This window comes from Monodon monoceros, unplaced genomic scaffold, assembly GCF_005190385.1.
Source record: "Monodon monoceros isolate NGI ecotype Baffin Bay Population unplaced genomic scaffold, NGI_Narwhal_1 Super_Scaffold_12, whole genome shotgun sequence".
In the NCBI taxonomy this organism is placed as follows: Eukaryota; Metazoa; Chordata; class Mammalia; order Artiodactyla; family Monodontidae; genus Monodon; species Monodon monoceros.
This window is the reverse complement of record NW_021703768.1, coordinates 47957144-47973037: the sequence shown is the minus strand read 5'-3', so window position 1 is coordinate 47973037 and position 15894 is coordinate 47957144. Positions and strand designations below refer to the sequence as shown.

Below are 15894 nucleotides of genomic sequence, written 5' to 3'. Positions count from 1 at the left end.
AAATAAATAAATAAATAAATAAATAAATAAATAAATAAATAAATAAATAAATAAATAAGTAAATAAGTAAGTAAATAAGTAAATAAGTAAGTAAGTAAGTAAGTAAATAAGTAAATAAGTAAGTAAATAAGTAAATAAGTAAATAAGTAAATAAATAAATAAATAAATAAATAAGTAAATAAATAAGTAAGTAAGTAAGTAAGTAAGTAAGTAAATGTATCTTTCCAGATGTTGAAGGTGCTTTAATTTTTTTATACTTTTTCCTCCAAGCCAGTTTACAAATTGGGAAAAAAGACATTTAGCAGCCGCCTATCCTGGTTTTTGATTAGGAAAAATAAGGTCCTGGTAACTGTAGTGAGCCAGAATCCCCAAACTGATTTAAAAATTTTCTTCCCCTGGATAAGGGATAGACCAGAATTGGATGGACTCTTCTTTTACTTCAAACACTTGATCCTAGGAATTAGCTGGAGCTAGAATGACATTTGGATGTGGGAAGAAGGTATAGTACTTTTGGGCTTTTGTAAATTATTATTAAATGTAGGGCTGGAGGCTCCTGGGCAGCAAACAAACCTGGCCTAGAAGGAGCCTGAGCAGTGAGAGAGGAAGAGGTTTTTCTAGGCCATGTTTCCTGACATGAGCAGAATGTGTCTTTGAAACCTGAAACACTTCCCCTTTAAAGCCCCTCTATCAGGAATGAAGAACATTAGGAAACGGAAATAAACAGATTTGTGACTTCATGAGTTGTCAGGTTAACATCAACATATAAAATTACATAGAATGAGGGGGGTATTGTTGCCTTTGAAGTACATCTAAAATCCTTCCACATTCTCTGAGTACAGCAAACATGAATACTTTCAGCTACCAGTTGGATGATCAGTTGTCTTTTTTTTTTTAAATTTATTTAATTAATTTTTAATTTTTGGCTGTGTTGGGTCTTTGTTGCTGCGTGCCGGCTTTCTCTAGTTGCGGTGAGCAGGGGCTACTCTTCGTTGCGGTGTGCAGGCTTCTCATCCCGGTGGCTTCTCTTGTTGCAGAGCATGGGCTCTAGGTGCGTGGGCTTCAGTAGTTGTGGCATGTGGACTCAGTAGTTGTGGCTTGCAGGCTCTAGAGCGCAGGCTCAGTAGTTGTGACGCACGGGCTTAGTTGCTCTGCGGCATGTGGGATCTTCCTGGACCAGGGCTCGAACCTGTGTCCCCTGCATTGGCAGGTGGTTTCTTAACCACTGCACCACCAGGGAAGCCCCGATCAGTTGTCTTTTATTTTATTTTATTTATTTATTTACTTATTTTTTGCGGTACACGGGCCTCTCACTGCTGTGGCCTCTCTCCCGCTGTGGAGCACAGGCTCCGGATGCGCAGGCTTAGCGGCCATGGCTCATGGGCCCAGCCGCTCCGCGGCATGTGGGATCTTCCCAGACCGGGGCACGAAGCCGTGTCCCCTGCATCAGCAGGTGGACTCTCAACCACTGCACCACCAGGGAAGCCCAGTTGTCTATTATTTTATTAAGTACATTCTTCAGAAAGAAGAGAGCACTTTACAAGCCTCAGGTTCATTAGCTCTAATGCAAGTCAACCAACCAGTGTCTTTGCAGTTTCACAGACAGTGGAGAAGGTGAGAAGTGGAAGCATGAGTGCTGGCCCCGCTCATCAGATGTCTGTGGCAGGGCCAGGGGAAGAGACCCTGTACCAAATGGTTCAGCTGGGTTTTTTTGTAGCAATGCTAGTGATTATTATTTTAAGGCTGTCCTAATACTAATAACCTATATTGATATGTCAGTGGAACTTTCTTGCCTTAAAACATTTTGAAAATTGAAACATGTAAAATGATACTTATATTGGACATTGGACACACAGAGCTTAACTTTTTTTTTAAGGTATCTGATGAACTGGTTTCATAAATGCATTTGATGACTCATACTTTTGCTTTTTATGTTTTTTCTTCTCTTTCTAAAATTCTTAGGATAATTGATTTGTTTGTTAGTGTGTTTATTTGGAACAAACTATCAGATTTCTTCTTTTCCCTAAAACTTATACAAGTACATCTTGTCTTTAGAGAAATTTATAGTTATGGTTTATATAATCATGTGCTGTAACATCCCTGCTAAGGAAAAATTATCTTTTAAATGTTCTGATACATAAGGAGGTGATTTGTGGTTAGCAGGTATGTTTCATATTACTTGGGCAAGTATCATTCTTATGATACCAAGTGTGTATATAATCCCTTGAATTATATGTAATTGAATAAAACATCTTTTTATTTTCCTTTTTCTGCAGAAGAACTTCCTCACTGGGTACTGTCAGCTATGAAGTGTTTGGCAAATTGTAAGTACTAAGTACCTGCCATTTTTATGAAATTAACAGAAATTCATCTCCTAAATTAGAAAAGTTTTTTGCTCAATGCCCTGAACATTGATTTGAGACCTTTGAGACTGGCAGTTAATTGTTCGGGGATTACTGTGCTTTTAATGATAAATTTGTGACATAGTGAAAGGGCTGAGTTACAGAGCATTTTTAAAGGGGTTTTGTGCTTCCATTTTCTTGTGGATATAATCACACTACAGATAAGGTCCATACTGCTTCTTCTGAATGCTTCATCACAGGAAAGAATAATTAGTAATATTGAATGCAATATTGTAATAGATAAATGCCTGTTAACAGTTTATAGGTTTTTATTCCTAAAACCTAAATTTTTATTCCTAAAACATGTATTCCTAAGTATGCCTTATATTTACCTCATTAGTTTACTCAGCAGATCCTGTTTCCCATTGGCTTTTTATAGGGCATTGGTTTAAGTTGGAGAGAAATGTTTTAGAAAACTAATCTAATTGGTATTCAGCATGGTTTGGAAGGAGAAGAACATGCATGCAGAGAAACAGAAAAGGCCGTTTCAGCAATTTGGCTGTAAAATGAGGGGTCTGGACCTGGGCGGCCCCTCTGAAGTTTTTCATAGGCATATGAAATCTCCTTCACTGGATATCATAGGCACTGAAGAAATGAGTTATCATGGTATCTCATTAACACTACTATTTTTCTGGGATTTTCAGAAGGCTTAACCCAAAGAAGGGGTTCTAATGGTTAATGGCTTAACCCAAACAAGTGATTTTAATGAGAAAAGTTCTAGTTATTTTAGCTGACTGATAATGGTGATATTTGTTCTATAGGGTCTTTTGAGTCTCAAAGATCACCTCAGAGAGGTGGTTTCTTTCTTCCCTTTTGGGTAAGACTAGCATGTACAGAGATACGTGTATAAATTCTTGAGTTAGTAGGCTCTGAATTATTAATTTCACTGAAGTTAGTTTTGTTTGATTATAGAATGAAACTAAAATAACTGTTCAGCTCACTGCGGGTGATCTCAGTGGTAATATGTAGAAAATGATTATATTCTATCATTCTAAATATAAATAGCAATGTTAGTTTGTGAGAAGCCCAAAGTTCTCTGTGTTTAACTATTAAGATTTTCATAGGTTTTTGGTTCATGTTTTGGAACCCCTCTGAGATGTAGAGTCCTTTGGTTTTTAGTTTGGGGGAGTGCTTTTCATTCTTGCTCAGTCATTTGAAGTAAATTAATCTAAATTATATCTTTGGCCGGAATGACAAAATTGAAGGTATAAATGGGTTAAGTGACCCATTTATGAATTTTTGGAAAACCAGGGATTTTGGAAGTTGATCAACTGGGAATGAACAGAGGAAGCCAGTATAACAAGTCTAGGCTATAATACGTTGTAAAGTGTATATTAAGGTGTGGTTATGATGTTGAATTCTCAATGGTGATCAAAATGTAATGAAGAGTATAATTTTCCCTCAAGCAAGATTTATACATAATGCCACAAAACTTCTGCAGAAAGGTTAGAATAACTGGAATTACCAATGGAGAGGAAAGATGTGAGGATCGACTTAGTAATGTTCTCCACATTAATGTTATGTTAGGTAGAAATTCTTGGGAACAGGGACACCTCTCACACGTATCAAGTGCAGTGCTTTACAGATGGTTGGCACATCCATAAACGTGCTTGTTTACATGTCAAAGAAAAAAAGGTGGCCAAAGGGTGAGGTCAGCCTTTTGAATAGTTTTATAAAATTATTAATTTTTCCAAATTCTCATTGGCCTCCCCAAATTTACTTTGAGTCTCATCAAAGTCATGGTCTGTTCCTTATCCTTCTTATCTTTAATGAGTCTAGGTTCCCATTATAGTCCTCTAATAGGGAACAGAAAGGATAGGCTGATTATATGAGATTTTTAAGGCCCTGTGCCTCTTTTTCTGTAGTTTTACTGCTCATCTCTTCCCTTTGGGCCCATCTGCATTTATTGCAGACCATTGGCCTGGGTGCTTCCGTTGTTGGCCAGCCTCATGGTGGGCCACAGATTGAGGGACTGATGCTAAATAAATACAAAACCAGGTTAACTGTTTTTCTTCCTTGTGCACGTAGATTGCAAGAATCCAATAAAAGGTGGATGTAAGCAACTGACAAAGGATTAATCTCCAAAATTTGTAAGCAGCTCATGCAGCTCAATAACAATAAAACAAACAACCCAATCCAAAACTGGGCAGAAGACCTAAATAGACATTTCTCCAAAGAAGATATACAGACTGCCAACAAACACATGAAAGAATGCTCAACATCATTAATCATTAGAGAAATGCAAATCAAAACTACAATGAGATATTACCTCACAGCAGTCAGAATGGCCATCATCAAAAAGTCTAGAAACAATAGATGCTGGAGAGGGTGTGGAGAAAAGGGAACCCTCTTGCACTGTTCGTGGGAATGTAAATTGATACAGCCACTATGGACAACAGTATGGAGGTTCCTTAAAAAACTACAAATAGAACTACCATATGACCCAGCAATCCCACTACTGGGCATATACCCTGAGAAAACCATAATTCAAAAAGAGTCATGTACCAAAATGTTCATTGCAGCTCTATTTACAATAGCCAGGACATGGAAGCAACCTAAGTGTCCATCATCAGATGAATGGATAAAGAAGATGTGGCACATATATACAATGGAATATTACTCAGCCATAAAAAGAAACGAAATTGAGCTATTTGTAATGAGGTGGATAGACCTAGAGTCTGTCATACGGAGTGAAGTAAGTCAGAAAGAGAAAGACAAATACCGTATGCTAACACATATATATGGAATTTAAGAAAAATAAGAAAAAAAATGTCATGAAGAACCTAGGGGTAAGACAGGAATAAAGACACAGACCTACTAGAGAACGGACTTGAGAATATGGGGAGGGGGAAGGGTGAGCTGTGACAAAGCGAGAGAGAGGCATGGACATATATACACTACCAAACGTAAGGTAGATAGCTAGTGGGAAGCAGCCGCATAGCACAGGGAGATCAGCTCTGTGTTTGTGACCGCCAGGAGGGGTGGGATAGGGAGGGTGGGAGGGAGGGAGACGCAAGAGGGAAGAGATATGGGAACATATGTATATGTATAGCTGATTCACTTTGTTATAAAGCAGAAACTAACACACCATTGTAAAGCAATTATACCCCAATAAAGATGTTTAAAAAAAAAAAAACGGCAAATACCGTATGGTAATACATATATGTGGAATTTAAGAAAAAAAAATGTCATGAAGAACCTAGGGGTAAGACAGGAAGAAAGACACAGACCTACTAGAGAATGGACTTGAGGATATGGGGAGGAGGATGGGTAAGCTGTGACAAAGTGAGAGAGAGGCATGGACGTATATACACTACCAAACGTAAGGTAGATAGCTAGTGGGAAGCAGCCGCATAGCACAGGGAGATCAGCTCACCGCCTGGAGGAGTGGGATAGGGAGGGTGGGAGGGAGGGAGACACAAGAGGGAAGAGATATGGGAACATGTGTATATGTATGGCTGATTCGCTTTGTTATGGAGCAGAAACTAACACACCATTGTAAAGCAATTATACTCCAATAAAGATGTAAAAAAAAAAAAAGTGGGTGTAAACAGTTCTTTTCCAAAGTCCTTCAGGAATAACATTTATAAAAACTAGATTAAAAAATATTCTGAAATTCAACATGATAGAGAAACAAAAGATCTTAGAACTATGGCCTCCTCTCATAGGGCTTGCCATGCATTAGCATTTTTAGGGAAACCTTTTTTTGGCTTGTTTTTGCATATTTTTATCAAGAATGATGAAGTGTTCACAAAGGGGTACAACTGCTTAGAATGAACTGCATATTATCCTGGGAGGGAGTAATTCAAGGCAATGTGTATTGCTTGCTGAGACATATCCCACTATTTCAACTGACTAAGCTTGGGATATTATACAGGAGGAAGCAAGTAAAAATGGCTATGTTTGCTGCTAGGTTAATGAGGTACCACACATATAGATATTTAATAATTTTCATTATTTTAGTCAATTTTAGAACATTAAAAGGTAAGAGAATTTTAAAGGAGACCAACAAAAAGCTGTTTCCACAATGTCCCAATGGCCTTGAAATGTGAAGGCCCACAATACTTAACTGTTCTTTTTTGTTTGATACTTTCTCTTTAGTTACAGTGATTCTGTAGGAAGAATTTCCTATCAATTTTTACTGGCTTCTCCTGCTGTCCTGAGAGTAGAGATCTGTTCCGGTACAGTTGTTAGTCTTGTGTTCTGCTGGCCCAGAACTGGCCAATCCATTTGCGTCCCTTTCTTCCACACTGTGATGGAAATAGACAAGGCTGGCCAAGCAGCTCCTCGTGGACCACTTACCATTTCCCTCAGGCATGGGCAGATCCAGTTCTTCGCTCCACTTGGCGATGTAAATCTTGCCATCGGTGTATGGATTGTTGGGGGCATTTGCTGCCAGCTCTGTAGAGAGCTAAGAGTTTCTTGTTCCTCTTTGGTCCCTGATACAAGGGGATCTCTGCCTCACTTGTTCCAGGCTTCTTAGTTCCTAGGTTGTTCCAGGTTTCTTAGAGTTACTTTGCAATATGACTCTGCTTGATAAACTATCTTTTTTATTTTTAAACTTGTTTTTAGCAGAAACATCAGTTTGTTTCTGCTTTGGTGTTATTTTCTATTATAATTTTGTTTAATAAAAATTCATTCAATGCCACTAATCACTCAAATGCATTGTTGGGTAAATAAAACGTAGACTCTTAGATCAAAGAATTCAATAGGAATTTAGAGGTCATTTTATCCTGTCTCCCATAGTCTTTGAGCAGCTTTAAAATTTTTAAAACAAGTTTTTTATAAACTATCTTTTGATGGTTGGTGATCAAATGGAGAGTTTTATAATCAGAATGAATTTAAGACAATGTAAAATCTCCTTTTCAGAATATCTTTAGGAAAAAGAGTATACATTCTTATTAGTCTAAAATAGTTTAGAGGCAGAAATTATTTCACTCAACTCTGATTCTTGAATTTTATTATATAGCAATGATGAAATAATGAAAAGCTTTAAAAAATTGCTTTATAGCTTATCTATTACATATATGAGGTAATTACTATGTTGGTTAACTGTGTCAAGACTAGGAAAATATCTGGACTTCCCTGGCGGTCCAGTGGTTAGGACTGCGCACTTCCGCTGCAGGGAGCGTGGGTTCCACCCCTGGTCGGGGAACTAAAATCCCATATTCCGCATGGCAAAAAAAGACTAGGAGAAATATTGACTATTTCGAAGAGAATTATCACTGTTTACATTTAATAAAAATGCCTTTCAGAAGGTCATAAAAGAAAGAGTCGGTTTCTTTGAAAATGGAAGTAAGCCAGTGATTTTCCTCATTGTTTTAGAATAGATTTCAATTTAGACATAAAGTATATTTATATAAGCAAAATGTATAGTATTAGTCTTCTCCTTGAAAACTTTTCTGATCTTAAGTATCTGTACACACCACACCTATGCACAGAGACTAATACTTAGAGATGATTGCCCCATTAATGTTTCTCTTTCTTTCTCTTTCCCTTTTTTAACAGGGCCTAATTGTTCGGATTTGAAGCAGCCTATGTATTTAGGATTTGAAAAAGATGTCTTTAAAACTATAGCTGATTACTATGGTCACTTGAAAGAGCCTTTGCTTACGTTTCACCTTTTTGATGCCTTTGTCAGTGTATTAGGTAAGTTGGAATATAATGACCGTATATCTTCACTACTGATATGGAATCATTTCATTTTTCACTATCTTGAGACTTCCATTAGCCCAATTTCCATAGCTTTTTTGAAATAAAAACAGATGGGATGCTTGCCTAGTTGGAGTCCTGCTCTATAAAGGAGGAAAAGAAAATAGTTAAGCTCTGTTATGAAACCTAAACAAGGACCAGTAGTTTTTATTTCTTAGGGAGGAATAATATGTTCTATGTCATTTCTGTACAAAAAAGTATGACTTTATTGGTAAAGAATGTAAATTTGACATTTACTCTTCATGAGTAAATCTACTACTCTGGATATGACTTCATGAATAGTCAAGTGTGAGAGAGATATTTTCATATAGAAATCTTATTTCTTTTTATAGAAGGAACAGGTTTTTGTAGGACTATTTGTTATCTGTGACATGTAAAATATAGTAACTACTGTTCTCTAAAACTTGTTGCTACTTCTCACATAGATTTATATTTCAGAATTTAAACTGTCAAAGAAACATGGTAAAAAGGAAAAAGAAATAAATATTGTTGGTATAGGCTTTTCTGATATTGTTCCTTTCTTCTTGGAAATCAGATTTTTCTGTTGATGTTGTGATTGTTCAATAAGTATTATTGTTTTCTTGTCCAAAAGTTTGCTTTAGTGACCAAATCACTGTGTGGGTATCATACTCTGTTATGTAAATTTGTAGGAATTAGCATCCTCTTGGTTTTGAGTGTTGTGGGCTTAGCAGTCTTCGCCTTCCCATTCCTCCTTCCCCGTCTCTTCCCTTTCTACTGTCTTATTTTCTTGTTGGAAAGTAGGGATGCAGCCATAGTATCCTAACAAAATAACGTATCAGCAATATGTGAATAATGTACCTGATCTCTCAGCACAATACGTCGATTTTAAGATTTCATAGGATTTCTCATAATAAGAAGCAAAATGGAGCAATTATAAATCACGTACATAAGAGTGAGTTTGTTCTCAGAGAGACCAATATTGAGAACAGATGAAGGGATTAGACCTAGTACTGTGTTTTGAGACCACTGGGTCTTCTTGGTATTTTGTTTTCCACCAAGGGGAATTGGGGGGCTTATGTCCTTGTGAATATCATGCCTAATGATGACTACTTGCTGTTATTTAAGATGCATAAAGACTAATTGAGTAGATTCTCATTATAGCCACTTAATGCCATTATGCGACTGGTAAAAGACAAATTCTAAAGACAGGATTAAAAACCACTTCTTAGATTTTCTTCTCATTTTCCATTTTCATAATGTTTTATGGTAGAATTTAGAAACAAAAGAACTTGGAACTTAAAAAAAACCGAATTCCAATTTTTAAAAATTTTAATTTTTTATTGGAGTATAGTTGATTAACAATGTTGTGTTAGTTTCAGGTGAACAGCAAAGTGATTCAGTTATACATGTATCTATTCTTTTTCCCATTTAGGTTATTACAGAGTACTGAGCAGAGTTCCCTGTGCTGTACAGTAGATCCTTGTTGGTTATCTATTTTAAATATAGCAGTGTGTACATGTCAATCCCAAACTCTGTATCTATCCCTCCCTCCCAACCTTCCCCTCTGGTAACCATAAGTTCATTCTCTAAGTCTGTGAGTCTGTTTCTGTTTTGTAATAAGTTCATTTGTATCAATTTTTTTAGATTCCACATATAAGCGATATCATATGTTATTTGTCTTTCTCTGTCTGACTTCACTTAGTATGATAATCTCCAGGTCCATCCATGTTGGTGCAAATGACATTATTTCATTTACTTTGATGGCTGAGTAATATTCTTTTGTACATATGTACCACTTCTTTATCCATTCATCTGTTGGTTGGTGGACATTTAGGTTGCTTCCATGTCTTGGCTATTGTAAACAGCACTGCAGTGAACATTGGGGTACATGTATCCTTTTGATCCATGTTTTGTTCTGGATATATGCCCAGGAGTGGAATTGTTGAATCGTGAGGTAGGTCTATTTTTACTTTCTTAAGGAACCTCCATACTGTTCTCCACAGTGGCTGTATCAATTTTACATTCTCACCAACAGTGTAGGAGGGTTCCCTTTTCTCCACACCCTCTCCAGCATTTACTGTTTGTAGATTTTTTGATGATGGCCATTCTGACTGGTGTGAGGTGATATCTCATTGTAGTTTTGATTTGCATTTCTCTAATAATTAGTGATGTTGATTATCTGTTTGTATGCCTCTTGGCCACCTGTTTCTTCTTTGGAGAAATGTCCATTTAGGTCTTCTGCCCATTTTTTGATTGTGTGTGTGTGTGTTTTTTTTTGTCTTTTTTTATATTGAGCCACATGAGCTGTTTGTAAATTTTGGAGATTAATTGCTTGTTGGTCGTATCATTTGCAAATATTTTCTCTCATTCTGTGGGTTGTCTTTTCATCTTGTTTATGGTTTCCTTTGCTGTGCAAAAGCTTTTAAGTTTAATTAGGTCCCATTTGTTTTTGTTTTCATTTCCATTACTCTAGGAGATGGATCCAAAAAGATCTTTCTGTGATTTATGTCAAAGAGTGTTTTCCTCTAAGAGTTTAATAGTATCTGGCCTTACATTTAGGTCTTTAATTCATTTTATTTTTGTGTTTGGTGTTAAAGAATGTTCTAATTTCATTTTTTTTACATGTTGCTGTCCAGTTTTCCCAGTACCATTTATTGAAGAGACTGTCTTTTCTCCAGTGTATAGTCTTGCCTCCTTTGTCATAGATTAATTAACCATAGGTATGTGAGTTTATTTCTTGGCTTTCTATCCTGTTTCATTGATCTATATTTCTGTTTTTCTGCCAGTACCATACTGTCTTGGTTACTGTAGCTTTGTAGTATAGTTTTCAAGTCAGGGAGCCTGATTCCTCCAGCTCCGTTTTCCATTCTCAAGATTCCTTTGGCTATTGGGGGTCTTTTGTGTTTCCATACAAATTGTGAAAGTTTTTGTTCTAGTTCTGTGAAAAATGCCACTTGTAATTAGATAGGGATTGCACTGAATCTGTAGATTACCTTGGATAGTATAGTCATTTTGACAATATTGATTCTTCCAATCCAGGAACATGGTATATCTTTCCATCTGTTTGTGTCATCTTCGATTTCTTTCATCAGTGTCTTACAGTTTCCAGAGTACAGGTCTTTTGTCTCCTTAGGTAGGTTTATTCCTAGGTATTATAATCTTTTTGATGCGATGGTAAATGAGATTGTTTCTTTAATTTCTCTTTCTGATCATTGGTAGTTAGTGTATAGAAATGCAACAGATTTCTGTGTATTAATTTTGTATCCTGTAACTTTACCAGATTCATTGATGAGCTCTAGTAGTTTTCTGGTTGCACCTTTAGGATTTTCTATGTATAGTATTATGTCATCTGCAAACAGTGACAGTTTTACTTCTTCTTTTCTAATTTGGATTCCTTTTATTTCTTTTTCTTCTCTGATTGCTTTTACTGGGACTTCCAAAACTATGTTGAATAAAAGTGGCAAGAGTGGACATCCTTGTCTTGTACATGATCTTAGAGGAAGTGCTTTCAGCTTTTCACTGTTGAGTATGATGTTAGCTGTAAGTTTGTCATATATGGCCTTTATTATGTTGAGGTATGTTCCCTCTATGCCCACTTTCTGGAGAGTTGTTTTTTTTTTATCATAAATGGGCATTGCATTTTGTCAAAAGCTTCTTCTGCATCTATTGAGATGATCATATGGTTTTTATTCTTCAATTTGTTGATGTGGTGTATAACACTGATTGATTTGCAGATATTGAAAAACCTTTACATCCCTGGGATAAATCTGACTTGATCATAATGTATGATCATTGTAATTCAGTGTTGGATTTAGTTTGCTAGTATTTTGCTGAGGATTTTTGCATCTATGTTCATCAGTGATATTGGCCTGTGATTTTCTTTTTGTATGGTATCTTTGTCTGGTTTTGGTATCAGGGTGAGGGTGGCCTCATAGAATGATTTTGGGGGTTTTCTTTCCTCAGCAATGTTCTGGAATAGTTCAGAAGGGTAGGTGTTAACTCTTCTTTAAATGTTCGATGGAATTTTCCTGTGAAGCCAGCTGGTCCTGGACTTTTGTTCATTGGGAGTTTTTTTTTTAACATCTTTATTGGAGTTTAATTGCTTTACAATGGTGTATTAGTTTCTGCTGTATAACAAAGTGAATCAGCTATACATATACATACATCCCCATATCTCCTCCCTCTTGCGTCTCCCTCCCACCCTCCCTATCCCACCCTTTTAGGTGGACACAAAGCACCGAGCTGACCTCTCTGTGCTATGCGGCTGCTTCCCACTAGTTATCTGTTTTACATTTGCTAGTGTATATTATGTCCATGCTACTCTGTCTCTTTGTCCCAGCTTACCCTTCCCCCTCCCCGTGTCCTCAAGTCCATTCTCTATGTCTGTGTCTTTATTCCTGTCCTGCTGTTGAGAGTTTTTTTTTTTTTATCACAGTTTCGGTTTCAGTACTTGTGATAGGTCTGTTCATATTTTCTGTTTTTTCCTGGCTCACTCTTGGGATATTGTACCTTTCTAAGAATTTGTCCATTTCTTCTTGGTTGTCCTTTTTATTGGCATATAGTTGCTTGTAGTAGTCTCTTATGGTCCTTTGTATTTCTGTGGTGTCCATTGTAACTTCTTTTTCATTTCTAATTTTATTGATTTGAGCCTTCTCCCTCTTTTTCTTAATCTGTCTGGATAAAGGTTTGTTAATTTTGTTTATCTTTACAAAGAACCAGCTTTTAGTTTCATTGATCTTTTCTATTTTCTTCATTGGTATTTCATTTATTTCTGCTCTGATCTTTATGATTTCTTTCCTTCTACTAACTGTGGGTTTTGTTTGTTCTTTCTCTAGTTGCTTTAGGTGCAAGGTTAGGTTGTTTATTTGTGATTTTTCTTGCTTCCTGATGTAAGATTGTATTACTTCCCCCTTAGAACTGCTTTTGCTGCATCCCACAGGTTTTGGATTTTCGTGTTTTCAGTTTTATATGTCTCTAGGTATTTTTTGATTTCCCCTTTTGATTTCTTCAGTGATGCATTGGGTGTTTAGTAGCATATTGTTTAGCCTCCATGTGTTTGTGTTTTTCACCTTTTTTTTTTTTTTTTTTTTGTGGTTGATTTCTAATCTCGTAGTGTTGTGGTTGGAAAAGTTGCTTGATATGATTTCGGTTTTCTTAAATTTACTGAGGCTTGCTTTGTGGCCCAGCATGTGATCAATCCTGAAGAATGTTCCATGTGCACTTGAGAAGAATGTGTATTCTGCTGCTTTTGGATGGAATGCACTATAAATATCAATTAAGTTCATCTGGTCTAATGTGTCATTTAAGGCCTGTGTTTCCTTATTGATTTTCTATCTGGATGATCTGATAGAAATGGATGGACCATCTTGATGGTCCATTGATGAAAGTTTGGTGTTAAAGTCCCCCACTATTATTGCGTTACTGTTGATTTCTCCTTTTACGGCTGTTAGTATTTGCCTTATATATTGAGGTGCTCCTATGTTGGGTGCATATATATTTACAATTGTTATACCTTCTTCTTGGATTGATTCCTTGATCATTATGTAGTGTCCTTCTTTGTCTGTTACAACAGTCTGATATGAGTATTGCTACTCCAGCTTTCTTTTGATTTCCATTTGCATGGAATACCTTTTTCCATCCTCTCACTTTCATTGTGTATGTCTCTAGATCTGAAGTGGTTCTCCTGTAGACATGATATATACGGGTCTTGTTTTTATATCCATTCAGCCAGCCTATGTCTTTTGGTTGGAGCATTTAATCCATTTACATTTAAGATAATTATTGATATGCATGTTCTTACTGCCATTTTGTTAATTGTTTTGGATTTGTTTTTGTGGGTGTTTTTCTTCCCTTCCTCTTTTATTCTCTTGTAATTTGATAACTAACTTTAGTGTTGTGTTTGGATTCCTTTTTCTTTCTCATGCGTATCTATTGTAGATTTTCAGTTTGTCGTTACCCTGAGGTTTTGATATAGCAGTCTCTCTATATAAACAAGATTGTTTTAAGTTGCTGGTCTTTTAATTTCAAGTGCATTTCCAATATCCTGCATTTGTGTTCTCTTCTTCTTGCAGTTGCTGGTTTTGATATCATATTTGTGTGCAGATGATTTCCAACCTTTACTGTATGTTTGCCTTTACCAGTGAGCTTTTCCGTTTGCTATTTTCTTGTTTCTAGTTGTGGCCTTTCCTTTTCCACTTAGAGAAGTTCCTTTAGCATTTGTTGCAAAGCTGGTCTGGTGGTGCTGAATCCTCTTAGCTTTTGCTTGTCTGTAAAGCTTTTGATTTCTCTGTGGAATCTGAATGAGAGCCTTTCTGGGTAGAGTCAGTTGGAAGCTCAGTGGAAGCTGACTGAAGAAATTCTCATTTGAGGACTGGCTTCTAGGAAATCAAATGGAAGGTGTTTAAAAATGTATGAGTTCCAATCTGCATCAGTTACATTTGTGATATCATTGGTCTGTTCTACCCCCAATTGTTCATTTTGATCTCATCTAGGAATTAAAGCTGGTTGTTTCCAAATTGATGTCAGAGTCAGCCATCAGCTAAAATATTTTCAGTAGAGGCTTTGAGGTGGAAAAGGATGGATAGAATGGAGAATTTATTATTCTTAGGTGTCAGCAATAATAGACTAGTGTGTATAGATGGTGACATATATTAACCTTCCCTGATCAGTCCTGCTCAAGTGAATATATTTCAGACACCCTGCATTGAAAACCATAGTTTTTAGAACTTTACATAGTGAAAGAAAAAAGTCTTCTAGGTTATGAGGACCATAATTTGTTTATATGAATAACAAAGATTATCTAATATAGCAATCCTGTTAGAATTTGTGGGAAAGTGTATCATATCTAGGTCTGTGCAAACTAGATACATAGGTTGAATCCCAGGAGGAATTAGTCATTCCTTAAACCTTTTGACTTACTTTGATTGGAATAGGATCCCCTTAGATAAAATGCTTTAAAGTAGGTAATCAGTCTACTTTGTTGTAGAAGCTAATTCTGCAGCAATTTCAATGGAAATGGTTTTTAGTTTAGTTAATGAATTTCTCTTGAGGGTTATTCCTTTGCTTCTTGCATGAAATAATTCTGGCTTTATGCCATAACTGTGACCCTGAGAACAGTCATTGATAGGTGAAACAGGATATTGAAGTGTTCTTAAAGAAAAAAATGAAAAAAAAAAGAGACATTTTTGGAGGTTTAAGACTTACCCTTTACTTATACTATACTTGGTCTCAGCAGTCTGACCTAACAACATAACTGTGACTAGTAATAAATCTTCATTTCCAAAATGGCAGTTCCTTATATTAAGATCAGAGTTCAGCTGACTCTTGAATAGGGTGAGTGAGATAGTATAGCAGCCTTTACACACACTTCACATGCACCCTAGAATCCACTGAGCTGTGTAGCTTGCAATAAGTTGGCATACTGAGGAAAAGAGAAGGCAGAAAGGAAGCACAAAGGGGCATGGGAGCAGGGAAGAGTGTTTTGGAAAATTGGCTGGCTTGTGTGTTATATGATGTTAATATGAGATCCTAGACTGGTGATCTATGGGCCAAATCTGGCTCATGAATACAACTGGTTTAACTTGTGTGTTTTAAAAAGAAAGTTTAATTAATTGTCAAACTTCAAGAAATAGGAAATTCACATAAGAGTTTATATTTTTGGCTTCTGCTCCTATAGGCAGGTGAGTTTGTGGCTGGCTCCTGGTTTATGTGCTAATAGGCTGGAAGGCTGACACAGTAGGTCTTTGCTGTTTGCTTTCTCCTAGATGTAAAGTTTAGAAAATGCCATTGAAATTCACTAGACCGGTTATACATTGGATCATTG

General features: G+C 36.5%; 1 protein-coding gene across 2 annotated transcripts in view; it reads left to right on the top strand.

Moving 5' to 3' along the window:
- The window catches only part of DEPDC1B (DEP domain containing 1B), a 106073-nt gene that overhangs the window by 62550 nt on the left and 27629 nt on the right, over positions 1–15894 (top strand). For both annotated transcript variants that reach the window (XM_029217674.1, XM_029217675.1), the window contains exons 6-7: positions 2274–2321; positions 7908–8048. In XM_029217674.1, the coding sequence (XP_029073507.1) occupies positions 2274–2321; positions 7908–8048 (189 nt within the window). The remainder of the gene's footprint in view (positions 1–2273; positions 2322–7907; positions 8049–15894) is intronic.